Consider the following 27,008-nt stretch of genomic DNA (forward strand, 5'->3'; position numbering starts at 1 on the left):
ATATATATATATATATATTCTAATGATATATGCTAAATCGACTATAGTACATAGATAATGTCAAAAAACTGACTCGAGTGTTCAAATAAATTTCTCAGATTTTGTGGTCATTGTTCATCAACATAGATAATGGGTTACGAAGAACAGATTTGTGTCCCATTTACGATATTCACATTCAAGAATATTTTATCGATTCTTACTATCCACCAAAATACAATGAATGCTGATAAATTATAAGAGATGAAAAAAATATATAACAGAGGGGTCTTAAAAAAACAAAACAGTAATTATCATAGTCTTTTCGAAGAAGTGCAATATGATTGTAAGCAGAGAATTTAAAAAAATAAATAATCACGTGAAGAGGAAGCAGGAGGGAAAAGGCAAAGCTATAATGAAAAGTAATCAAAGGGATAGGATAGACAAAGGGCAGGGAGACAATCCCCTGGGAACTGTCAAGGAGGGATTGGAGCATTAGCGGGAAGATAGGGGTAAGGTAAGCTTGGGTCAACTCTATACGGGGAATATATCCCGCTCTACCGACACAGTTTGGGCGCCAGAAGATGGGATTCACTTTGAAATACGGCCTTTGGATTTTCGCCAAGGCAAATCTGAGTTGTTTTCTACAATAATAAAGATAAATCAATGCAAACATATACGGTTTAAGGTTAGTGACTGTTTCAGACATTTTTTAAGTAAAAGGTACCTATTAGACAACACACTAATTAGCCTAAAGTAGAAGAACACATAAATTGTAAAAAAGAGGTTTGTGATACGTTAAAAATAACTTACAAACATTAGATAAAGCAACCAAACATTTTCGCCGGATCCTTACGGGTTTCATTGTTGAAGATGGTAAAATGTATTCAATTAATTAAAAAATAAACGGAAGGTTAGATTAAGAATCATTTTAAGGTATAGATGAGTCCTATAACTCGGGTTTATACATGAAAAAAAGTTTTCCAAGTACATTCCTCACCATTCCTACTGAACACCAATATTTAATTGATTATTATAAAAAAAAAAAAAAAATTAAAATCTGTACCGCTACAACATGTAGGGGTTCAGTACTTTGTAAGGAAGTACTATTGATAGACCAACGGTTGTGCAAAGAGGTGCTTTGGCCAGAATCACGCTCGACCGCCAGATTTTTACCCAATTAAGGACAGCCAATTTAAGAGGCTGGGTGGACCCCAGGAGGGCTCCAGAACTCACAGGAGTTGACTCACGGCTACAGTGTAACAGAAAACAATTTTCTGCCCAGCCGGATTCGAACTCGGGTCCTTGGAGTTAGTAGCCACGCGCCTTACCCCGGGCCGTTATTATAATTACTTATATTTAAAGGTTCAACCCTTAATTTGGAAAAGTGCCACATATGAATGAACACATGAGAAATGTGGTTAAAAGGTTGGTAGCGTTGTGTTAAAGTTAATCACCAGTTTTTTCTTTGATTGACCACAACTTGGAGCAAGGACGAATTTATATGAGAAGGTTTTTTCTTTAAATTAAAAAAATCCAAGTAAAGTTTTAAAAAAATATCCATATTGTCTCAGCACTTTTTTATTTATTTTAACACTGCAACGTTTCGGCCATTCCGACTATTTTCAAGAATCTATCGATACAATTTTTTAAATACAATCTATTCATTATAAATTAATGTTTAAAAAATATCATGAAAATTACATTTCCTACCTTATTACACTATCACAGCCAGAACCATAGGTTATCAACATAAGTCCAGGCCATATTGCTTTGTTAAATTATTTATCATAAGCTATTAACACATTAACTAGTTTATAATCTTTGTTTAAATTACTTTTCACTTTTACTTATATCTTCATCATATTTTCAATTGTATTTATTCATCCATATTAGTATTTAAAATTAATACGTTAATTGTAATTACATATTATTTATTTTACCAAAACAAGAAAAAACATTATGATCATAAATTAACTTTGCTTAAAATTTTAGCATGATGCCGGTCCAAATTTTTTATACCTGATTTAAAATTTTCATTATAATTGATATTCTCAATATATATAGCATCCAACATTTTTCTTTTGCAGTTATATTTTTTAATGCAAAATCATAGTATTTTCAAAATAAAAATTATTCTTATTTTTGGAAACATGTTGCCAAATAAAACAGCATAGAGGCTACATAATATGCGGTACTAAATACTGTAAACTAGTTGATGTTTTAATGACTAATGATAAATAATTTAACATAGGCAATATTGCTAGTAATTATGATGAAAACCTATTGTGTGCTAAGGTTGTGATAGTGTAATAAGGTAGGAAATATTATTTTTATGATGTTTTTAAAATTAATTTATTATAATACTATATTATGATTAAAATACTACTTGAAAAATTAAATGAGAGGGGGTTCATTTATGATATAATGATCACTTGTTTTTAGTTTAAGTAATTAAATTAAAAATTATTTTACTTTATTTTATTTGTATATATTACTTTTTTCCCTTGTAAATAACATATGAATGTTTATATTTGTAACGATTGCCTTTGAATGTGTCAGATTGAAATACTGTACGAGAAAAAAAGCAAATCTATATGAAATATAACCAGCAAAAGTGTAGAACACGAAATAAACGATTTGACAAAAAAATGTAGAAAATACAATACATTGAAAGCAGTTGTTAGAGATGACAGCATTATATCCCCTTCCTTTACATGTGATTGGAAATTTTTTTTTTAGGGGTCGTTCATTTTGACATGATAGGGAGGATCCGAAACGATTAATTGTACGGTAGAATATCCAAGCTCAACAACTTTTATATGTTATTGGTCATGTAGGCGATATACAACACCAATCCCTAACCCTTTACCACCATCAGGATTATATGGGATAAACGTGTAACTGATAACTTCCGATTTTCATAGGAGCTTTCAGGAGTTAGGGATGAATTAAAAGCTTGTTCATTTCCACGGTCGGTTTGAAACCAATCCCTAATTGAACAATGGATTTGAACGATTTTATACCCATTATGTTAATATGTGAACATGTATGTTATATGTATATGTTAATTAATTATTTAAACTGAATTTAATACAAAGGGTTAAATATTACAGTTAATCCCAAGACTGTATTATTTTTTCCTTCCAGAAGAAAAATCACCCTCTCCCTAAAGTTTATAAAGTAGCAGGGTGCGAGAACAGACTGGCAGACAGTGCAGTGTACATGGGTGTCGCCCTTAACACCTGACACTAGCTCGCCACTGCAATAAGAAGATCAAGGCGATCAGGACCACGTCTTACATGCTTAATGACCAGCTAACTTCTAATCATTCTCTCCGCCTCAAATAAAAGGTCTACAAAAGTGTGCTCGAGCCAGCCCTTATGCTGACCAACATAGTACCTTCAACGACCCAGAGGCTCCAGCAGTTTCAGAGCAGAATATGAGGCATACTTCAGTTTAAAGAGTAAAGACGTATCACATTCACCCGAAACTCGAAATACTAACTGTGAGAGAATTTATCTCGAGAAGGTATATCAAATGTTTTGATAGCCTCTACTTCTGTCAACCCCAAATACAGGACACTGACACCCACAGGAAGGTCAAAAAGGCGCCATAAATACGTAAACAGCCTCAGTCTAGACTGAGGACTACTAACTGACATAACAACCACCTAACACGACCAACCTGGTGACCTCTGTCACCTCAATACCGATTCAGATAGTTTCCCATTTCCAAAAATTCCTATTCCCTCCTCTTCAAATACGGTAAAAACGTATCCATAGGTTCAGATAGAAAAAAGATACAATTTGAAAAACATATGCCTCGTATAATATTATCACTATGTCCAACTAAATTTTTTTTAACATTTTATTTTGTTAGTTCAAGGTTTGTTTTTTTCTGAAAATTATCATTTTATCGATATTTCTATTGTATACGTTATTACCTATATTTCAAGGTTGATAATTTGTTTTTTGAGAATAAAATGTAGGAGATGAGCCGATGAAATTTAGCTGAATCAAGAAAGGAGTTAGTCCCATGCATAAGAGTAATTAATGCAATCAGTATAACAACCATTTTACGCTAACCTCTGACTACCCACTAAATTCGAATCAAATCGCATGATCCCATTTTAAAAATAGGTGTGGCGAGGAAAATATATTTTTATATCTGTAAAAGGCAGTAGGCACACGGAACATGAAAAAATCGATTGGGGTCCACCTGAGTATTAATTAGCACAATCGTTCGAAATTTCATCAAAATCGGACAAATAGCTGGATTATGGCCGAACAGAAATTGACAATAGACTGACAGATATATATGGAACCAAAATTTTCCTTTATGTCTAAAACGTATAAAGCGAGTAAAATTTTCGACTCTGAGAATAAATTTTTTAATTCCTATTCCCTCCTCTTCAAATACGGTAAAAACGTATCCATAGGTTCAGATAGAAAAAAGATACAATTTGAAAAACATATGCCTCGTATAATATTATCACTATGTCCAACTAAATTTTTTTTAACATTTTATTTTGTTAGTTCAAGGTTTTAGCGAGTAAAATTTTCGACTCTGAGAATAAATTTTTTAATTGCTGTATGATTATAAAGCTTCCATACGTTAGGTATGTACTGGGTATGATGAGGCTACTATCTTGCTTAAAGATAATGTAATTCCTTCATCTAAATTATTGATGATACTTTTTCGCTAATTAAAATAACAAGTAGAAACTACAAGGACAAGAAATATTTCTTGGGAGGCAAATAGATATGTTTAAAAAATTTATAGCGTTAATATATTGTCAGTTTTATCTAAATTACTAACCATAGATCAACTCATCTTAAATATGATTTGGAACAGAAATGTTGTGAAGTATAAATAAGTCACAATGTACAACACAAGTACTAAATAAATTGGTTGTGCTGAAATAAGACAACATTCCAAAGACTAAATAACCTTTAATAAGCAATAAGTATACTTCAACAAATCATATATTAAATGTAAAGGGCGTTGGTAAAAAAATATCGAACCTATATTTTTTAAAGCTAGCAAGAACCGAGAGGGATACAATAAGATATCGACCCAGTTCATTGACTCGTGAAGAATATAAGACTTGGTGCTAACCACACCATTACTCTAGGAGGCGTTTAAAGGAAACTACCCAAAGATGGCACTAATTGCTGCTAATAGGAGGAAAGTGGCTTCTCTTTAGTCTTGATAATGCCTGAAACCACAACCCCCATCAGGTCACCGTACCCCACTCAATTAGATTCTAAGGTTTTCCTTTCAGCTTACCTGATTCCTGGCAGAGATAACTTTCAGTGACGGGTCATGTGTATTTTCATGTTCTTCCATATAAAAACCTTAGATCTTATAAATCTTAGATAGAAATATAATTATGAAGGATACAAAAAAAAAAAAAAGAAGAAAATCAAACGGAGAAAGCGCATAACCAAAAATTAACAATGCAGATTTTAAAGCTTCAGGATTATAATATATGACAATGTTTAACTAAATACAAGCTGTGCCATACATAATATGGAGAAAGTTAAGACCCCAAGATATTATCCTTGTAACCCTTATCTTAGTAAATTTGCATTTTAAAGTGGATAGTCCTAATTCATTATAAAAACAAAAAGCAAAATGCACTAAGTTTAAAACAAAATATATCCACCTAAGTTCTGTCATTAATTCTCTTACAAAAGATTAACAGATCACGTAGTAAATATATGAAAAAAAAAACTTTTTCAGTATTTATTCGGAAAAAAATACTGAATTAAACATTAATTATACGAAAAAGACTGCCCGAAAAAGAACTATATTCTAAACTGATAAGGAGTAAATTAATATTTAGAGTTTTCATAATAAGTCACGTTGTGTTGGTTAATAGGAAAGAATAACTAAAATTGAATAATAATAATCTTAGGTTGAATAATTGCAAATAGCAGCAGACTAAAGTAGACAAAAGTTTCGACAAAAACCTAGTCCAGTTCTTCGGTACTTTTACCTTGAAAGTTATGAAAATTTTCTCATTATGTTTTTTTGGTTACTAATTACAGAAGTTAAGAAATAAAAAGAGAAGAGAAATAAATGATAAAAATAATTAAATAAAGAGTTTATAACAGGATGTCTTAGATCAGACTGGGTATTCAGTCTTCGCGATGAGGTTAGATCACTAACGTTGTAAGCCACTGTACTTTTAACTGCTGGTAGCTGGGAATCGAATTTTACCAACCTTATTTTTATTGAATCATCTATCGATTCCACTAATATTTCACGATGCCATTGGCCATTAATTATGAACCAAGGGGAATCTGATATTATTAAAGAAACCCTGTATGGGTATTAGACCAAGATAAATGGAATTTGAAGATATTATTCATATATTGAAAAGATAATATGAAATAAAAGTAAACTAAATGATTAAATATTATTTAAAATACGTTACATTTAAGCAGGAATATCTTTTTACATAAATAATCTGTTAAATAAAAAAAGCATTTCTTAACTGCCTATCCCCCCACTCAATACATTCTTATGCTTTTCTCCATTTCTCCAGTCTTATTTTGTTCATTATTTTCCTTCTTTATTTTTTGTTTTTTATCTACTTTTTTATTTTTTATTATTAGAGTTTTCATTAATTGTATAATGCCTTTTTGTAATTCTTGGTTATTTATACTTTTAACGGTACATTTTATTTAATTTACTTCGTTCATTTTCATATAAATTTTCGCACATTTCAAATCATATTTAACCACAACTTAGTTTACTTTTAATTCATGTTACCTATTCACTTAATTTGTTACATTATTTTAGTTTTTTGCTCCCTCTTTTAGCCCGGCAAAGTGGGACGAAACGTTTACACACAATACATAGTTTAGTTACTAGTTGAGTTCTATTGACTCTCCCAGGACTTAATCTAAAACAAGAATTGGTTCTAGCAATGGGGTGGCCTTCCGCCTGCAAAGTTTTTAAAGGCAATCTGCAACTGCTGCGAGAAATATAACCCCGGTCTTAATTAAGGAATCACTTGGTAATGGTAACGTATTGATTCCTTTTAATCTGCATTTCCCAATTTTTAGAAAAAAAATGAATAAGATGATCAGGTTTGAGGTTAAAAGAGAAACAGAAATAGTTTAAAACTATCTATTTTCCGACGTTTCGGCCAACTTTGTAGGGCTTCTTCAGGGCTCTTCAAGTTGATAACTTCAGAGACTCGTTTATTAATCTGTCAACTTGAACAGCCCTGATGAAGCACTACAAAGTGGGGCGAAACGTTAGAAAATAAATATGAAAGGAATATGGTCCGGGTGCGGTCAGAAAAACTCAAATAGTAGAATATACTATTTTATTGAGCCAACGTTTCGCCCCACGTTGCAGGGCTTCGTCAGGGCTATTTTGACGGCAGTCAAAACAAAAATGCAATAAATGCAATAAATGATAGTCAAGATATTCGTCATATGGGTAATTTAATTAATTGTCTACCTTATACTTGTTCTTGTTTTTGTAATTCTAATTTATCTCTTTGTGGTTTTCCTTTTTTGTCTGGGTTTTATAGAAAAGATATAATTTTGGAATATTTAATATTTAATTATTCTAATATTTATATCTTTTTATTATTTTATATTTCTATTGGTTTAACAGTTAGTTATAGTTTTCGTTTAATTTACTTTTGTTTTAGAGGTTATAATGGTTTAATAACATATTCTAATTTTTTTGAGGATAACTTAATGCTTTATTCTTTATTATTATTAACTTTTTTATCAGTAGTTAGGGGAAGTTTATTGTTTTGATTAATTTTTCCTTATTCTATTTTTATTTGTTTTCCTATTTTTATAAAATTATTGCCTTTAATTTTTATTTTAGTAGGCTCTTGGTTTGGCTATGTTATGACTTTAATAAGCATTTATGATAATATTTTTGGTCTAATTTTTAATTATACTATTGAATTCCTTAGTTATATATGATTTATTCCTTTTTTTAGAACTTATTTAATTTATAATAATTCATTAATTTTTTCTAAGATAAGATCGTCTTTTATAGATTCTAGATGGGGGGAATTTTTGATTTCTAATTCTTTTTTAAACTTAATTAATTACTTTATGCCATTTTTGTTTTGCCTGCCGTCAAAATAGCCCTGACGAAGCCCTGCAACGTGGGGCGAAACGTTGGCTCAATAAAATAGTATATTCTACTATTTGAGTTTTTCTGAGTGCACCCGGACCATATTCCTTTCATCTTTACACACGGTCAATCAATAATCTTCCAGTAGAAAATAAATAGTTTTAAACTATTTCTTTTGACCGCAACCCTAATCAATTTCTTCATAATTTTAAATTATACGGTCAATGATTTACATATAATATTATTTTAGAAATCATTTTTTTCCACCACATACAGTACTCTTCATTCTGTTTCATAGCCGTAGTTTTTGGTAGCGGAAAACGATAAGACACTCTCCACCATAGAATACAAATATACATACAACAATTGCTTTGATTATGATTTAGTTATTTTGAAGCCAAACAATAGCCCGCCCTTTTTTCCACCGACCCCTCTACAGTAGCCAATATATCTCCGAACCGCACCTGTGCCAGCATGCCTAAACCTACGGCTTCCTCTTACTTCGCTTCTTCCACTTTATCACTGTTTAACTTTCCCACCCTCGGATGTTGCCTCATTAATTTTTTTTTGCTAGCTCACTCATCTATTTAAATAAATCATTTTTAAGATAGTATCCAAATTAAAAATGATATAAAGCTTAAACTCGATATCCACAAAAAACATACAATTTTTTACTATCACTTAAAAATGGGATATTTCCTTTTACTGTGTATTCCTGTTGTAACGATAAAGATGACTCTTTAGTTACGTTCTTTATTTGTCAATACAATATTTACACTTGACATATATAACAAAACATTCATAATTATTATTAACAGAAATGTTCAGTTTTGTTTTTACAACGAAAAAAAAAAACACCTAGTTTGTCATTGGTAATTATCATTAATTGATCATATGGCGAGAGGTTTCAAATGGGTTTGCCACTAAAACAAAAGTAAAATAATGAAACATTAAATGAATTATAAATAAAAAGAAAGATACTTGGGAAATAAAAATGTTGATAATATTTTCGACAGTGGCAAACCCATTTGAAACGTCTCTTTGCTAACGTCAACTAGTGCCGCTGAAGACGTTGATCTAATAATAATAATCTTGCTACCACATCCTAAAGGAAAATATTGGGATCGTGAAATACTTTTAACTCCAACGTGAAAGTGTGTTATCACAATAGCTCCAAAACTAAAAGTCGTACGAAACTGATATTTCATATTTTAGGCGGCCATATGGCCAGTATAAGGAAGAAACTTTTATGATAAAATGGACTGACCGACAGTGCCACTTTATACAATGGATTTTTCACATTTTTCAATTTTATCGAAAACGACATAAATGATCATGATTAAACACGGCGTGCCAATGAGCCAATTAAACGATCTTTAAATATCATCTCATACTCATTGAAATAGTCTGACAGGGCTTTAATGACGAATTTATTAAAAAATCTTCCGAATTACCTTTAAATTTGTTTACTCGAAAACATTATTAATAAACAAATAAACGAAAAAAAATAAAGACATCCTCATCATATTTTGTTTAACTGCTTTATTCTTGGTAGGAACAACATTGATATTATTCCTACCTCAAGAAACATTAAAATACTATAAAATTTTCACAATGAAGACGTATAATTAAAATACGAATTTTTATACATTGAAATAGAAAAATTAAAAATATCGTTCAAATTTGCGCCTTCCCTGGTGTTTAATTTTTTTTTCTCAGAAAATCACAAAAATGGGGAAAACATCACCACGAGGTCAACAATCAACACAAAACTTAATAAAATACGATAAAATTTTCAGAATGAAGATACATGATTAAAATAAGAATTTTTATACATTGCAACAAAAAACATGAGCTCAACAATCTACACAAAAATTGGGGAAGCATGCAGGGCGGTAATTGAAACTTAGTGATCCGTGCTTTACGATTTTTGCAGGAAATTATTCCATCTCGTAGATCAAAATCAGAAGCAGATATTATTTCAAACAAAATACTACTGAAAAGTAATGATATAATGTATAAAGCGGTGTAACTAAGAATGACTGCGCCCCAATACTGTTTTCTTATCCCCTCTCTTCCCTCTCAATATTTATGATATCCCTCATGCCTAGCGAACTAAATATTGGTTGTATTGACGTTGGATACACCACTCACTGTGATTTAAAATAACATACCGCTAAAATAAAGGATACTAAGAAGCAAAAAGGCAATAAGGCAAATGAGAAAGTTTAATTAACTAATAAAATAATTAAATAAACTGATTTTTCATAGAAAATGGTTTCCTTCTGACTTTATCTGACTGGTGTAATAATGATCATAGCAATGAATTAGTCCTTAATGAAAGATCCCATGCGCCAAAACTGAAAATACATTAATATCATCATAGGTAAGGATAATTTATTTTTTATCTCTGAAAAGTTTGAAGCAATGTTGGGAACATTTTAGAGGGAACTCTTCAGTTAATGAAGAACTTGAAAACTTTTTTTTTTAAACAAAAAATATAAACCAGTACAAATAATTATTTTGTTTTCAGTTTTCTTCCCTTTTTAGTACAATAAAAATTATAAATAGTAGAATTAATATATATTCAGATATTTCGTTTTTGATTTTTCATGGTGCAATACTATTGATTAATATTATTAAGATTACATAATTTGGTTGACTTTTTCATAAAGTTTATTTGAGAAAGAAAAGATATAAAAGCTAAGACTAACCTTTCCATTGCTTATCGAAGGCCTTAGGGACATCAAAATCTAAGGTATTGTGCGATGTTCCAGTTTACCTAATACCGCCCCATTAGTTTCCACCAGGATGTATGATTTAACGATAAACATTAATTAGTAAATAACACAATAATAATAATTCAAGACATCAATTTATCTTTCTTGCCTATCGTTTATAAGAAAACACTATAGTGTTAAAATTATTTATTTGAAAGTTTCAGGGATATTATGTATCGGGATCTCTTTGGCATTTACCTAATTTATTCCAGTATGTGATGGGTGAGTCAGAAGCTTGAATAGTATCCCCTCAACGTTCAAATATATGAATTAAACACTAATGATTTTTTTGTTTTGAGCTGTAGGCATGTAAGAAATATTTATGAACCAATAGAAAGTCAACATGTGGAACATATTTATAATTTAACTTAGATTAATAAGTGAAATAGTTTAAATATACTAAGTAGATAAGAAAATAGTAATTATTCTAGTTAAAGTTTAACTTATGTGACAGCAATAAGGAAATTATTTCAAATTAATTGTAATTAACAAGAAAAAATTGAAATAAAGGTATAAAATATAAACAAACTTCGGCAAAAACAGCCGATTAAAATAAGTTAATAACATTAACTATAACAATAAATAAGATAGTAATAATTTCGACCAAGAAAAATCCATTAAAACGCAATAGTAAAAAAAAAAAAAAAAAAAAAAAAAGGAACATTGGTAACCCATTTATTTAATAATAAAATAATTTTAACAATATACTGCTTAAATATGAGATTGTAATAAGTTATTAAAGTCTTTTGAAAACTGATATAATTTACAAAAAAAAAAAAATAAATAACAATTTAACATTTACAAGAAATAAAATAACAGTAGTTATCCATTTGTTTAACAGGAAACCATTTATTTATCTTCCTACTGATTTTAATAACACAATAATTTTAACAACATACTGTTTAAACATGAGATTGTAATAAGTTATTAAACTTTCTACAAAATTGGATGATATTAGATAATAATGTTTTGTTGATGGCTTGTGGACCCGGACCCAGGTAATCAATCACTTAACTGTCGATTACCAAGACCTTACTTAATTTAAGATAACCACAGTTTAATCTTAGTAGTTTAGTTGTGTGTAACTTTATATATTCATTCCTTATCACTTGATATTATTAGCTTCAAAATTACCATAACTAGTTATTGGACTACAGGTGGTTGCTTCATACACATGAGTACATGAACATTGCATTAAATGAACATTATTATTATTTCTTATTTATACTGAATAACAAAATGACAAATTATAAAAAAAAAAATTGAAAGCCCCTTCTGTTACGTGGCTTTATTATAGTAAAGGTGTTTGCGAAAACGCCTCTTTTAAACTCTTTAATGAAAACTTACATTATAGCAGCGTAAAAGATATTGTTAGTTCTTTCTCTCTGTAATATAAGTATATGCAGGTTTTCTCTGCAACCTGATCCTAGATAAGGCAACGAAGTGGGAAGAGCAGTATTCTCTTATGTCAGATCCAATATGCTCAAATTTTATCCCTCCGCTTTATCTATATCGACTGTAAATGATACCTTAAGGGAATATTATAATTTTAAATTGCCGACAGGTTTCCGGATTGATGCTTGTGGTCCAATCATTCAGAATTTGAAGTTCAGGGTTACTGAGAAAGTGGAGAGGACTTTCAAGCTGAACGTCCATAATTGGTTTTTACTGTCATTCTGACAGATCGTGCATGGGTCCCTTTAGAATCACTTAATTTTACTTTATATTTACGTTTCGTGCAGAATATATTCGGTCACGATGATTCTCACAAGACCGGTCTGAGAACGGACACGTAACTGAGTTTATAAGGAGGCTCTCAGGTCAAAACTTTGGCTTGGCGCTTTTTATAACGCAGTATAAAAATATAAAAGGCATAACATAGTAAAATCATAAATAATACATTATTTGTATTTTTTAAAACTTAAAACGGTTATATAAATGACAAAAGTGCTGATGTTTTCCTACTACTATCTAGTTATTTTATCTGTGTGTAACAAGGTAGTAATAGTAAAGAAATAAAGAATTTTAATGTATTTTTGTCTTTATTAATATATATCTATATTTAATATATATCATTCAAAATGTTGAGAAAAACCATATGGACCACATTACATCCACGATTTAGTATTATGAAACTATATAACAATAAATATTTTTACAATAGTTTAACATTATTTTTAACATTTTTGCGACCTTTCGTCCCTGATCCATTGGATATTTTCACACTACAATCCTCACTCATCTCACTGATATTGATCAAAATATTGTTTTATCCATACCACACAAAGAAGTATAGTACATCTATAAGGTGTTTGCTTGGGGATAAATGAGGGAGGAAGAGAGGAAAGATGTACAGTGGCAAACGTTCTCCGTGGAGAACACAGGACCTGTACTTTTTTAGCTTTATAGTTTACGTATTTTTATAAAGAAATTTTTACTCTTGCCATTGTTCCTTGTTTTAATTCTTATTATTGTATCTTATCTTTGTATTTTTATTCTTATCATTGTATCTTATCTTTGTATTTTTATTCTTATCATTGTATCTTATCTTTGTATTTTTATTCTTATCATTGTATCTTATCTTTGTATTTTTATTCTTATCATTGTATCATTTTATATCTTTTTAGCCCTGATGAAGCCCTGCAAAATGGGGCGAAACGTTGGAAAATAAATAGTTGTAAACTATTTTTGTTTCACTTTTGACCGCAACCCTGACCATCTTCTTATATATTGATTCTGTTATATTCAATCATCTATATATTTAAAGGAAACGCTTTTCATTCGAATAACGTAATGATTCATAATGATTTTATTAATATGTTAATTTCATTATAAAGTCATTTTGTTATTTTTTTAAAAGATTTTTTCTTGCTTTAATCGTTTTATCTGTTCCAAAAATAGAAAAAGTAAAAACCAGATTTATTTATTACATTTAATGAAATAAAACGACCTAATTTTCAAACATTTGTGATCACCATTGCTTGAATGTTCGTAATGGTCAGATGACACAAATATATATGGACACTGTGAGTGGTCTGTTCTCAAAGCTCGCAACCCTATGCGGTGGGGGGTTTAGTTCACAACTGTGCCAGTCAAAATTTATTTTGTTGCAGCCTCTCGTAATAAATCACGGTATTCCCACACTGGCTATGGAAGGGTGACAACCTCTGGAAAGCGGTGGGTTTGTTGACACAAGTCCATGAGAGACTGCAGTGTTTTGATGTACTAACTTACAACTACAGTAAAAAAACATAAAAAACCTATTAAATATTTTAACACATTATAACATAAATATTTTTTGACGTGCGTTCATCCTTATACTATATTCCCAGTTTCTAATAATTAGCAATCCATTATTCTTCGAATTATTTCCTAATGTCAGTTGTTAATATGCATTTGGTTAAGAACTTCTATCTAAATCAATACCAACTAAATATTAAAGGCTAGATATTTCAAAGTGTTAAACTATTAAATCAGTATAGCACAGGATGGAATGGATGAGATGTTGCTGACCATTCTGTTGTTTTTAACTATTATTTTGTTTAGCTGATAACATTTTACAATAGAGTCAGATATAAAACTAAGTGATATATATGATATATATATTTGAACAGTTCAAAGTAACCAGTATTTATTAAATTACAAGTAACAAGTAACCATTAAATGAGAACTATAAAAATATATTTGGGTCATTCTCAGATACAACAAATGAACAAGTTTCTAGACTTATCAAATTGACCATTTATGGAGGATATTTTTTTTAAAATACAGTTTGTGTATGTCCACCAACATATCGGCCTCTAGTATCAATAAAATGTTTGGGGAGTTTTTAATTGTAAATACATTTAAAAAAGGTATTTTTTAAAAAATTGTTTTAGACATTCTTTTTACTATTTTTGCTCATTTAGGATAGTAAAGATAATAGATTGTTTTATACAATTCGTAAGGAAAAAAACGTTTTGCAATCAATCCTAGTTGAGAAAAGAGTAAGCTATACTATTCAAAATAGTTTTTGTTTAGTATTTATTTTGTTAAATCAAGCGCGGTTAGGGAAACGTCCCGTGGGCATATTCAACCTCTATGAAATGAGTACCTGATCCTTCAGTGGATTCTGTAGGAGGACCTGCCAATTAAACATGAGCCTGACCATATCACCTCCTAGAACAATTGTTCGTCAGCTCTAACCAAACATTAAACCCAATATCCACAAAGAATGACAGTTATTTCGTTTTTTAAATATATATTTCCACTTCACTAAAAACTCCAAATAGTAAACACACCAAATAAAAAAAAAAAGTATAGTTCATTATTAAACTAAAACATTACATCGAGCTTCAGATAGGAACGATTCACCTTCGCGAGGAAGTAGACACTTTCCACAAGCTTTCAAATTGAAAATATTCTCACGAGCGAATCTCCACTTTCCCATAGGGCAGCTCCGGTGAGAACTTGCTAAAGATCTCACATTAATTCGTCAAAAGAAACAACTTACACTGTCACTTTCCTCTTAGGCTATTAACGCTAAGAGCAACGGGAAAAATCGAAAGTTGTCAGTGACCTGATATTTAATTAATGCATATCAATATATGCAACATAAAATTTTCTTATTGAAAGTATGTAGATCAAGTTGTAGAATTACTATCACAAAAAACAAAACAATTAATTTACAAGTTTTTTAGATTTGATTTCTTGTCTATATCTTGTTTAACAAATATTACCTTTCTTAGTTCTCCTAAAGCACTTCCATTTTCATTTTTTCTTTGAACCGATTTGTTGTAATGTACTATCTCCATGAAGTTATTTTTAAGTTGTTGAAGTAAGATGTGTTATCTTAGGTCAGCACATAATTATGTTTATTTTCGTCCTTATGTAACCTGAATTTTCGGAAAGTTTATCGATCAGCTTTTACTGATATTTGAGATATCCAAGACTTAATTTTCGTTTCTAGTAAAATTTATGCATTCTTCCTTTTTAGAGTTTTCGCTCTCAAGCAATAAATAGAAAAAACATAATAAAACAATTAAATAGGAACGAAAAACAAACGCTTTAACGGATAATTTTCAATTTTTTTGAAACCTTAAAATTTGGCAAATAATAACAGAAAAAAATAAAGATCATAATTATAAATTGATCCTTCCACTACACAAAAAGACTTTTAAAAATATTTTTCGTAACTTTTTCTTCTGCAAAACAATGGAAAATTAAAAAAAAAAATTTACTAAAATTTAGATTTTTTAACCTTTTATTGATTGTTTCATTTTAATAGAATGAACACCGAAAATACATATAGGCTGATGTTATGGAGTTAGACATTTAGTCAGCTCAAAGGTACATATTAATTTGAAAAATATAACTACTTATTTGAACTCAATATAGATTAATAGCATAAATAATTAGTAGAATTATATAAGTAGAGATGGGTAGGTGAATTGGGAATCCAATCAAAAAGTTGAATAGTTTCAAAATCGTTGTCTCTATTCAGGAGAGTCAAAATAATTGAAGGAGATATTTTATTTCATGAAGGACAACTACTTGGCACTAAGTTGTTTAATTTTTAATTTAATTCAATTCATAAAACAAATACATACTTATTCAATTAATATATTGCAATATAAGGTAACAATAAAAACTAACAGCTAATAAATAAGTAAACATGCCCATTAAGAAAAGAATTGTGTAATTTATGGATACAGATAAAGCAAGAAAAGTTTTTTTTTGGAAGATAAATGTTAACTTAATCAATTAAGGATTTTGAATTCCTTTTGAACAATGGAAGAAGACCCTAAATAATGTTTAAATCTCGTCAAATATTTGCAGGGTCTTATTTTTATGTCTTTATTTATTTACACTAAAAATTACCATTTTAAATATAATTTGTATAATATTTTATTCTAGTGTTGTTTAAAAAAAATATATAAATAAAGGAATAAGGGAAAAATAATCAATTGAACGGAACTCTTCGAGGGAAGAGTTCTCAACCGCTTCAAGAACTGAACTTTAAATCTCTAGTTATATGCATGAACAATTATTCAGTTTCTTGATTTGAAAGAAATATAAATTTAAAGAGATCTTTAGATAAACTATAAATATATTTTTCTCCAATATAATTTCATTAGTATTCAATACTAGTACATTAGTCTATTTAGTAAACATTTGCAGAATCCAATGACAACTAAGATAATCTAAAAAACCTTTAAACCTGTACACATACAGCTTAAAAAGAAAATAATATTGAAATTAAATTTATATGAATATGATACATTTAACAATACATTTACAATTACTTTTATATATATATATAAAAATTGAGAACACTGATCCATTGACCCACAGTAAAATAGTTCATGACCTTATTACATTATAATACTAGATAATGTTCATTTTAAATCAATTGAAAAAAAGAAAATCTTAAGGTGTAATTGAACCAACGTAAGCAGTAAGGAAACAACTGTGAACGTATTTTTAAAAACTTTATCTTTAATTTTTTCAAGAATTTTCAAGGACGAGCGTTCCTCTAGATCACAATTAGAAACAGATAGCCTCAACTTTTCGTCGTAAAAATGAAAAACATTTTGGTTGGTTACTAACTGCATACGTGGTTTCAATTAACATGCAAAATAAAATATATTTGAAAGCCTTACCTGCTGTATCCAAAGCCTGATAAGGTTGGCAGTCCTGGGGTCAGGTGGAGGTGGTAGGACCGGATACGTCTGCAGGGCAGCCACCAGTCGCTCGGCCGCCACCTCCACGCCACTGTTCCGGTCCCCCCCTCCCTCCAGGCCAACTCCTGCAACAACAGAAACTCATTAAAACATATAAATCATATAAAGTTAATAACTAATTAATATATAATTGATTAAATAATCTGTTCGAAACCAATGGGAATAAATGAAAATTTTTAGAATTACATTCCCAATTAAAGCAGATAAATTCATCAACTTCATTTATTCAGTAAGCAATCGACCAATCAAAAAGTAAATTAAATAAAGACATTAAGAACTTATAAAAAGAATATATATATAGGCATAATATAATACAATCATACAACAGACATTATTATTACAAATTTCCTTTGCATAACCATAGGCAATATCGTAACAATCTCAAATCATTTCTAATAGATTGCTACGATTAGGAACGGATTTTCAGGAAGTAAAAAAAAACGTGCACTGCAATTATGTTAAAAACACCAAAATCCTTCACAAATAAACTTTTTATTGCATTTATTTAAAATACAACAAAAAATAAAACTAAAGTAAGAATCTGCAACTAAAACGGAATTAAGAAGGGCCAAAGGCAGTGTAACAATCCAAGTTAAAAACCGTAGCAATGAATGTTTTTTATTCTGATTTATGATTATTATTCACTTAGATTTAATTTTTTTTTTTACTTTGAATTACGTATTCAACAGTACTTAACAATATTTTTCAATTCTTAACTAGGAATTTAATACGGTAAAAATAATAGAATAAATGAATATTAGCATACATACATATGTGTCTAATATGTAAAATTTAGTGTGAGGCTAAAAAATGCAAACTATGCAATTTTACATAAATAAAGTCTAAATTTACCAAAAAATGAAAAAAAAAAAAAAAAAGAAGCAAAACATGCGATATTGAATTTCACTATATTATTCCATAGATTGTGAATCGGATAGGAAATAGGTTTAATACTTGTTACACGACAAAATAAATGTGCTATAACATGGAAATTTGGTCCCTACTCCGTAGCATTAGGAATTTTCCTCAAGGTCCCGCATATGAGATTCAAGCAGTTATACATTTTTTTTTCATTTATTATCTTTTATTTTATTTGAACAGTAGGTTGTCGGATCCGACTCAGATAAATACTGACGTATATGAGTCGGAACCAACAGCGGCAAATGTGGATCATGTATATATCTTTATATATATAATATAGTGAAGAAAGCATTACTAAAGTAAGAAGTACTACTTCTAGGTACAATCAAAAATATTTTCGAAAGAAATTTAAAACAAGTAGCGAATTTTCACATTTGCCGCTGTTTGCTCTGACTCAGATGAATACCGATGTGATGGAGTCGGAGCACATGTAGAATTATGTGAAAATCCACTTGACTTGAATTTCTTACAAATAAACTTTTGAATAGTATTGAAAGACATGTATAGTCCAAGTATATAAAATCTAGTTAGTAAATATATGTACTAAATGAAAATTATTTAAAATAAAACTCATATGTAGGTAATTAAATAAGTATAATATAAATAATTATTATTTAACAACAAATACGTTTTATTACCCATTTTTTCATAACTTAATTTTAAATAATTTTTATATCGTACATAATTTTGTTACAACCATATTCTTCGGTGTACACAGCATAACTCTCCGGATTCAATTGCGCAGTTCGCAATATCCCTCTTAACTCTCCCTGCTCAGTCATCTGTTATGACTCGGAATCTGCCCTCAAGATTCCTTTACAAGATCCATTTTCAAAACACCCATAAATAATAGAGTTAAAGCAGCATTTGAAAACTTTGAACAACATGGGTTGTAGGTTCTTGTTTTTATTGCAGCCAGATCATTGTTGGATAAAGACAGGTCTAGTCGTAACACCATCAACATGCAAAGATGTTATTTCTTGGATCAAAGAAACTGGATGGCAAGACGAATAGTTTATCAAGAGAGACAAGTTAAGAATGGTCCATAAGACAGCGAAACGTCCACAGGAAACTTGAATCTCCCACGGAGAGAAGACGTGGTACTAACCCATCTGCGGATAGGCCATACTCGACACATTCACAACCATCTGATGAAAAAGGAAAATGCACCGATGTGTCGCTACTGTGGAAACGATCTCACCGTCAGGCACATTCTCACTGAATGTATTGCTCACGAACCACATCGGTTCTCTTCAGATTTACAGGAGGTGATGAGAGAAGATCCTTCAACAACAACAAATCTTTTTCCCATTTTAAAAATCATTAATATCTATGATCACATATAATGTAACTGTAATTTCAGGATGTGTAAGTGGATGCATAATTTAATATAGTAATTTACTAACTATGTCAATTCTAATTGGAACTTTATAAAATGTAAATTGTAATAGTAACTTTCTCTCTACAACTGTAACTTTGTGAATATGTCAATTGTAATCTACTAACTTTGTAAATCCAGTGTACACGACGCTAGCGGTCTAAACACTCAAATAAATATCGCACATATACTTACTAACTAGATTTGTATATGTATTTTATTATTTATTTTTTCCTCTTTCTAAATTTTAATATAACTTTTCTCATATAGCCTTTATATTGTTATAATACTTAAACTATACATGTCATTCAACAATATTTCTGAACCAATAACGTTAGTTAATTTTGCAATTCCTTGTATTAATTATAGCTGTTAATCCTGTTTTTGTTCTTAGTCCTGATGAAGGCTTGTAATTCTGGCTGAAACGTTGCCACTAATGAATAAGTTTTTACTTATTTGTATTTTTCACTGACCGCACCCTCAACCATCTTCTACTCGTTTATTGTCAATCTACGGTCAACGATTAACTCATTAATTGTTACATTACATATAATTGTACATATACCATAATATATAATAGAGGAGTACCAGTATATTGATGGGGAAAATGATATGTTAATACTACGGGCGTATATGTGGGTAAAGCATACGCAATATAATTGGACAGACCGTTTATCACTTCGGTGACTTGATTTAATTAACGACATGTATTCTAAGCATATATCATAATTTAAAAAAAAAGAAAGAAAAATACAATACAAGGTCAGGTATACAATTGAAAGGAATCTTTTACGGGCTAAAAGAGACTTTGAGTATTGCCAACTGGGCCCAATGGAGTGGGACGGGGAGGTTTTTTCATTATCCGAGGAGGAGCCCGTTCTGCGTCGCGATTAGAAAGAAGGAAGACCCGGGTCCTCATTTCAGTCTCCTCTTTACCCTCCTCCTCCTCCCAGCTTAATGTTAGCCCGTCCTTCCAATCAGTCCTCGAGTTCCTCTTTTATCAAGAAACTCCCACCGATAGCCTCGATATCGGTGAATCTTTGTTCCCTAATGATCCGTAAGATCAGTTATTTACTAGGCCTCCTGGGAATAAAGGATCATAGGGAATATTTTATGGGCATAAAGGAGCAGGAAGTGTCCCACTACCCATGTTCAAAGTAAAAGATGTCGGAGAGTTGTGCAGTTAATTCTGCCTGAACCAGCAGTTGTGAAATTAACTACTTATTCTACATTAAAGTAATAGTTACCAGTATTCAATTATATATAAAAACAATTCAGCTTTTAATATTATATTTTATTGCCATAGCACTAAAATTACATCACAATAACAATTTAGTTTTCTACAAAAAAAAAAAAAATGAAGCATCAATTAACTTGCTTATTACAGTATTCGTATCTATTGTGGCTAATGAACTATAAAACATTTCATTACATTCTCTTTGTTTTTTTCTATAACTTTAATTTTTTAATTATTATTATTAAATTAAAATATTCATATTTCGTTGTTTTTTTGTATTATATAACTTTATATTTTGATTTAATTAATTATGGTATTATACATATATTTAATAATCTATATATGCGTTTTATTTTCAACTTTTTTTTTTACTTGATTTTGATCCATTTTCATTCGGTAAAATTGTTTACTTTAATCATTCCATATTTTTATTCATTGGTTGTTACCTTATTTTATGATCTTACTCCTGATGAACACAAGATATTCTGCCCCACACATTAGCACTAATAAATGAGTTCTTTAACTTATTTGTGTTATTCTCTGACAGTTATTCTATGCCCCAAACCATCTTCTCCTCATATTAATTATCCACCGTGAACGATATTCTCATCATTATATCATTATTATCATTGTGATATTCTTATCAATGAAACTGACCGAAACTAGTTTATCAGGCCGATGAATACCATAAACAAACAGCAGGCTTCCTGTTCGTTCTTTGTTCGAGCCATGATATAATTATAAAACCATGACTAGTTATAAAAAAGAAGAGTATGAGTAATCTGATAATAAATGATAAATATATCATGATAAGGCCTGAAAAGTACTAATTAGTCGAAACTTAAGGAGTAAATATTAACTGGTTTAAACGTGTGTAGAAAGCAGGCTTCTGTCTAAATTTTAATTTATATTGAATCTCTGTCAACAAAATATTTTGAAGCAGCCTAGACTATTTTCCTAATGTGTGGGTGACAAAAGAGTGTCTTATCAGCGTCAAAGGGTTATTGTATGAACGGAATTATTGAACCTTTCAACTGAGTTAAATCTATTTTCGTGTTAATGTAGCTGTATGAAGTGCACCTTCAACTTAAGGACAGATGCTTCCCTTTAGAATGTACTGTTTATTAAAAGATTTAATGTGAAATAAAAGGACTCTATTGAATAATTACATGGTCATAAAGGAGTAGCCAAAAGAAAATACGGTTAGATTAGGTTAATAATTTTTAATTGAGGCTATTGAAGATTAAAAATATTGATGAGTTAATGTAATTGTATGAAGAACATGTTTCAGTTGAGTAATAAGAAAATTTAAAACCTACTCAGGTGGATAGTAAGGCGGCATGTTCTCTCTCAGCATTCTCCTCTCTCTCTCTGATTTCTGTCCCTAGCCAGGGAACCACTTCCTGAAGTTTATGCGCACATGATGAGATTGAATTAAAGAGAAGAAAATTTTCACTAAATCCCAGGAAAAAATGGCTCTCTTCTCTCTCGCCTGCCTATTCTCACTACAGCGATTGCTGGAAAACTATTCTTACAATGGGGACCTAATGATGCTTATATTGCGGGGATAGTGATGCATCTTGTCGTTTTAAACGGAACAGTTGGATTGAGATAAAAAAGGAGGCAATGTTAAGTTTTTGGGCAACATTCAGGAAGGTTATACCTCATAACTCTCCTACATACCCCAAAAAATCACATACACGATTTTAATACTTTAAATCATTACCTCATTCTAATAACATGATACTTTCTAACTTTGAGAATTCTTACGAGATGATTATTAGAATGACGCAATTTTTTTTTTAAGATATACTTTTTTTTTATTTCCGACTATGACTTCGGGCTCAGCTTAAGAAACGATGTATCGAGCTAATCAAACTTCTGCTCAAGAGCTGTAAAAATATAATCCGTTAAAACTACATTCCTCTGTAAGACTATATCTGAAACACGGAGCTAATAGATGATAGGTTACTTTTCCTCACATTACGTCTTGGACATTGTTATTTATGCTTCCGAGCACTGCAAAAAAAGTTCCGCCACACAAGGATGTAAGACATCATTCCTTGGTATCAGGATATCAAAGCTCCATAAGTTAACAGCAGTTTGAACAGATATTTCATTCACAAAAGTGTAATTCTAATTTTGTTTTATTTTTTTAGATTCAACTCTATCCCCAATCAAAGTATTTGCAATAAAAAAGCATTGGTAAAAATTTGCAAAAACTCTAAATTGGTAAAAATAAACAAAGTGTACTTGACATCTAAGATAGATGTATGAATATCAAAGAACTTCATTTAGGGAGGGAAAACGTTTATCTGATTTCTTTTGTTAATCTCCTGTATTAACAAAGAATAAAATTTGAAAAAAAATAATTATGACTTCGATATTCATTAAACTGTAATCTTCCAATGTCTCAAACCGTCTGGAGACAAAAAGTAAAAGAGGGACCAAGGGGGGATCGGCTAATCTAACACGGCCTTTAATTGGAATCATTTAATTACGTTTAAACGAGTTAAGTTTCACAATACCTTCTTTTTTTATAAGAAAATCATCGGCCTTGCGTAACAAGAGCCATTTCATATTGGAAGGAACCACGAAGAAAATTATATTAATATGAATTATAAATTAAAAATATAAAAATAATAATAATAATAAAAATTACTTACAATGAAGGTGGTTTAAACCGGTTAAAAATCATTCGATAAAATTTTTATTCCTAAAAGAGAAAAACAAAGTATATTTGTCTCATTTCTAGACAGGGGGAAGGGAAGCATACTCTAATGTCCTTTAAAGCAATATTTTTTTTAAAATATTTATTTATTGCTATTTACAACTGTACATTATAATACATTTAGTAAATCTGATCTAAGTTAAATTGGAGTGTTATAGGCGTGTAGAGAAACTATCCATTGGTAGCACTCTAATGACATTTTAAATTAGCTGGTCTCGTGGCCATCTTCTTTTCAAGCGCCTAGGAGGATTATCAGGAATGGAAGAGGATGCAAGATTAGAAACTAGGGGGTTTCAGTGGTTAGAGAGTTTATAATGGAAGGAGTGATATCTGGTTCGGGCTAGATCGGTTACATAGGGAACATTAAGGTCTTTATGTATGATTTTATTTGTGACAAAGTAAGGAGCATTGAGGATTTTACGAAGGATTTTGAATTGTAAGGATTGAATACGAGAGGAATTCGAAGGTTTAGTGGAGCCCCAAAGCTCAACTCCATATGTCCAGATTGGCCTTATTACAGTCATGTAGATCAGTCTTTTGTAATGTGTTGGAAATTTAGATAAAGCAATATTGAAGAGAAAAAGAGGGAAAGAGGGAATTTGACCACGCCCTCAGAGCTCAGCTTTACGTTAAGGTTAATAGAAATACCGGCTATTTTAATCTTAACTGAAATCGAAAAAAATGTACCTCTTACATTAAGCATGTAAGACCCACATCTAGTATTAAATAAATTGAAAAAAATAACAGCATAATAGTCTGTAACTAGCCAGTTCTATAACCCCATAATACTGAAAAAAATTCAATTCATTCCTCGAAATCTACACTGCAATGACTGGATCATAGCTAATGTAATACTTTTTTACTATATTTCAAAAATCAACCATTAGTTAAAAAAATGAAATAAATTTGCAACTCATACCGAGATGAGCTATATACCTATTAAAATTTGACTGGAAGAGAAGTATTATTTAAACATAACACGTGAAAAGGTCAAAGATAAAAGATATGAAAAGAAGAAGAGGGATTTATGACGAGGGCTGACAAGTTGGCATATTCTGAGACAAAGGAAGGCATAATAATATGAGGAGATATATAATTTATAAAAGCTCGCTCACTGCAAAGAGATGCCCAGTCCAGCAATATATCCGCTATCAATATAACCATTGCACCAATCTCTGCTTCACCCTAGCTCTCTCATGAATTCTAAGTACACCGATTTGCTAGTCAGCAGCTAGCCGCGGAATTTTGTGGCATAAGCGATCTAACCCCTTCTTTGGTAAATTTTCCTACTTACTTTAGTGAAATCACCCAAGGCCTGAAACTCTTAAGTAAAAATAGATTTTAATGGTTGTTTATGTATTAGTTGTGACAACTGTATTACAAATATATTCTTTTTATGTTTATTACAAAAGTAATTTTTTTAATATAGCTTTTTTAAAATTGTAGATGTTACCGAATTTGACAATATTTTGGATCACAAACATTCTCATAGGGTTACAACTGATTGTGACAGGGGCGTGATTTATAGCAATCTATCTTTAAGGCTCATTTGATGTATGTCATGACATCCTAAAACTAAAAATTAATCGTTTCTTGTTTTCAAAATATTATCTTAAATAATAATAAAAGGAGTTTATTTCGACTTATATTGGTTATATTATAAATTTCAAGATGGAGAATGATGGGATCGTTATAATAGTAAATTAAATTGTTAAGTAGGTATTAAAAGTTATCATGTAATATGAGTCACCTAATTTTCGGTTTACAATTTTGTCATCTTGGATAAAACATTTATTAAATATTATGAAGAAGATGGTTAGGGTTGTAGTCTAAAGAGAAACAGAAATATGAAGAAGATGGTCAGGGTTGCGGTTGAAAAAGAACAAAATAGTTTTCAACTATTTATTGTCCGACGTTTAGCCCCACTTTGCATGGCTTTATCAGGGCTAAAATGATACAAAAACAGCTAAGGATATTACAAGAATAAGATACAAAAAGATAAATTAAAGTAGGATAACCATTATGTAAAAAATAAGTGAAAAGAAAATATAAAAATAAAAGGAAGGAAGACATAAATAAAACAGTATTAATATAAAATAAACTTGAATGAACAATGATAAGAATAAAAAATTAAGTAACAATGATAAGAATAAGAAATTACGCAAACTATTCGGTTAAACAAGTACATAAGACGCATATAAAACGAAAAAACAGAAGAGTAGATGTGGGAACACAATATTTAAACACATTAACAGACGGAAAATGGATGAGAAAGTTGAGATTAAATAAAGGTCGTAAAAGAATAAGTATAAATGGAATAATTAATGATAATAAATGAGCAAAGAACAAATCAGGACCACCTACCTACCTGTTGTAAATGTCTGCTTAACCTATCGTCTTGAACAGGTAGCTGGTCCTGATTTGTTCTTTGCTCATTATTTATCATTAATTATTTTATTTTTATTTATTCTTTTACGACCTTTATTTAATCTCAACTTTCTTTTCCATTTTTCGTCTGTCAGTATGTTTAAATTTTGTGTTCCCAAATCTACTTCTCTGTTTTTTGTTTTATATCTGTCTCCTGTACTTTTTTAACCGTATGGTTTACGTTATTTTTTATTCTTATCATGGTTACGTAATTTTTTGTTCTTATCATTGTTTATTTTATATTAATACTATTTTATGTCTTCCTTCCTTTTATTTATATATTTTCTTTTCACTTATTGTTTACATAATGTTTATCCTACCTTAATTCACCTTTTTGTATCTTATTGTTGTAATGTTCTTTTTTGTTAGTTGTTTTTTGTATTTGTTTAGCCCTGATGAAGCCATACAAAGTGGGGCGAAACGTCGGACAATGAATAGTCGAAAACTATTTTGTTCTTTTTTGACAGCAATCCTGACCATCTTCTTCATATTTTAAATTATACGGTCAACTATTTATAAATATAGCTTCTCCCCACTTTTTATAGAGAATTACATTTTTGAAGTTATCAACTTGAACAGCCCTGACGAACAGCTCGACAAAGTGGGGCGAAATGTCGGAAAATAAATAGTTGTAAAATATTTCTGTTTCTCTTTTGACCGTAACTCTCACCATCTTCATAATTTGAAATTATACAGTCAATTATATATATATATA

At 30.2% G+C, this 27,008-nt stretch overlaps 2 protein-coding genes across 7 annotated transcripts in view; one reads left to right on the plus strand and one right to left on the minus strand.

Moving 5' to 3' along the window:
- Positions 1 to 7,940, plus strand: part of LOC106685358 (NADH-ubiquinone oxidoreductase chain 5-like) — a 30,652-nt gene extending 22,712 nt beyond the window's left edge. Inside the window, 1 exon segment of the mRNA XM_024361830.2 lies at positions 7,354 to 7,940. Within this exon segment, the coding sequence (XP_024217598.2) occupies positions 7,354 to 7,940 (587 nt within the window).
- Positions 1 to 27,008, minus strand: part of Liprin-beta (liprin-beta) — a 196,125-nt gene that overhangs the window by 64,234 nt on the left and 104,883 nt on the right. For 5 of the 6 annotated variants that reach the window (XM_067047743.1, XM_067047742.1, XM_067047745.1 and 2 more), the window contains one exon: positions 17,519 to 17,664. In XM_067047743.1, coding sequence (XP_066903844.1) covers positions 17,519 to 17,664 — 146 coding nt within the window. Of the gene's footprint in view, positions 1 to 17,518; positions 17,665 to 27,008 lie in introns of those variants that run through there. The other variant, XM_067047740.1, reaches the window with a different exon arrangement.

This window comes from Halyomorpha halys, unplaced genomic scaffold (assembly GCF_000696795.3).
Source record: "Halyomorpha halys isolate HHAL.00 unplaced genomic scaffold, Hhal_1.1 Scaffold685.1, whole genome shotgun sequence".
NCBI lineage: Eukaryota > Metazoa > Arthropoda > Insecta > Hemiptera > Pentatomidae > Halyomorpha > Halyomorpha halys.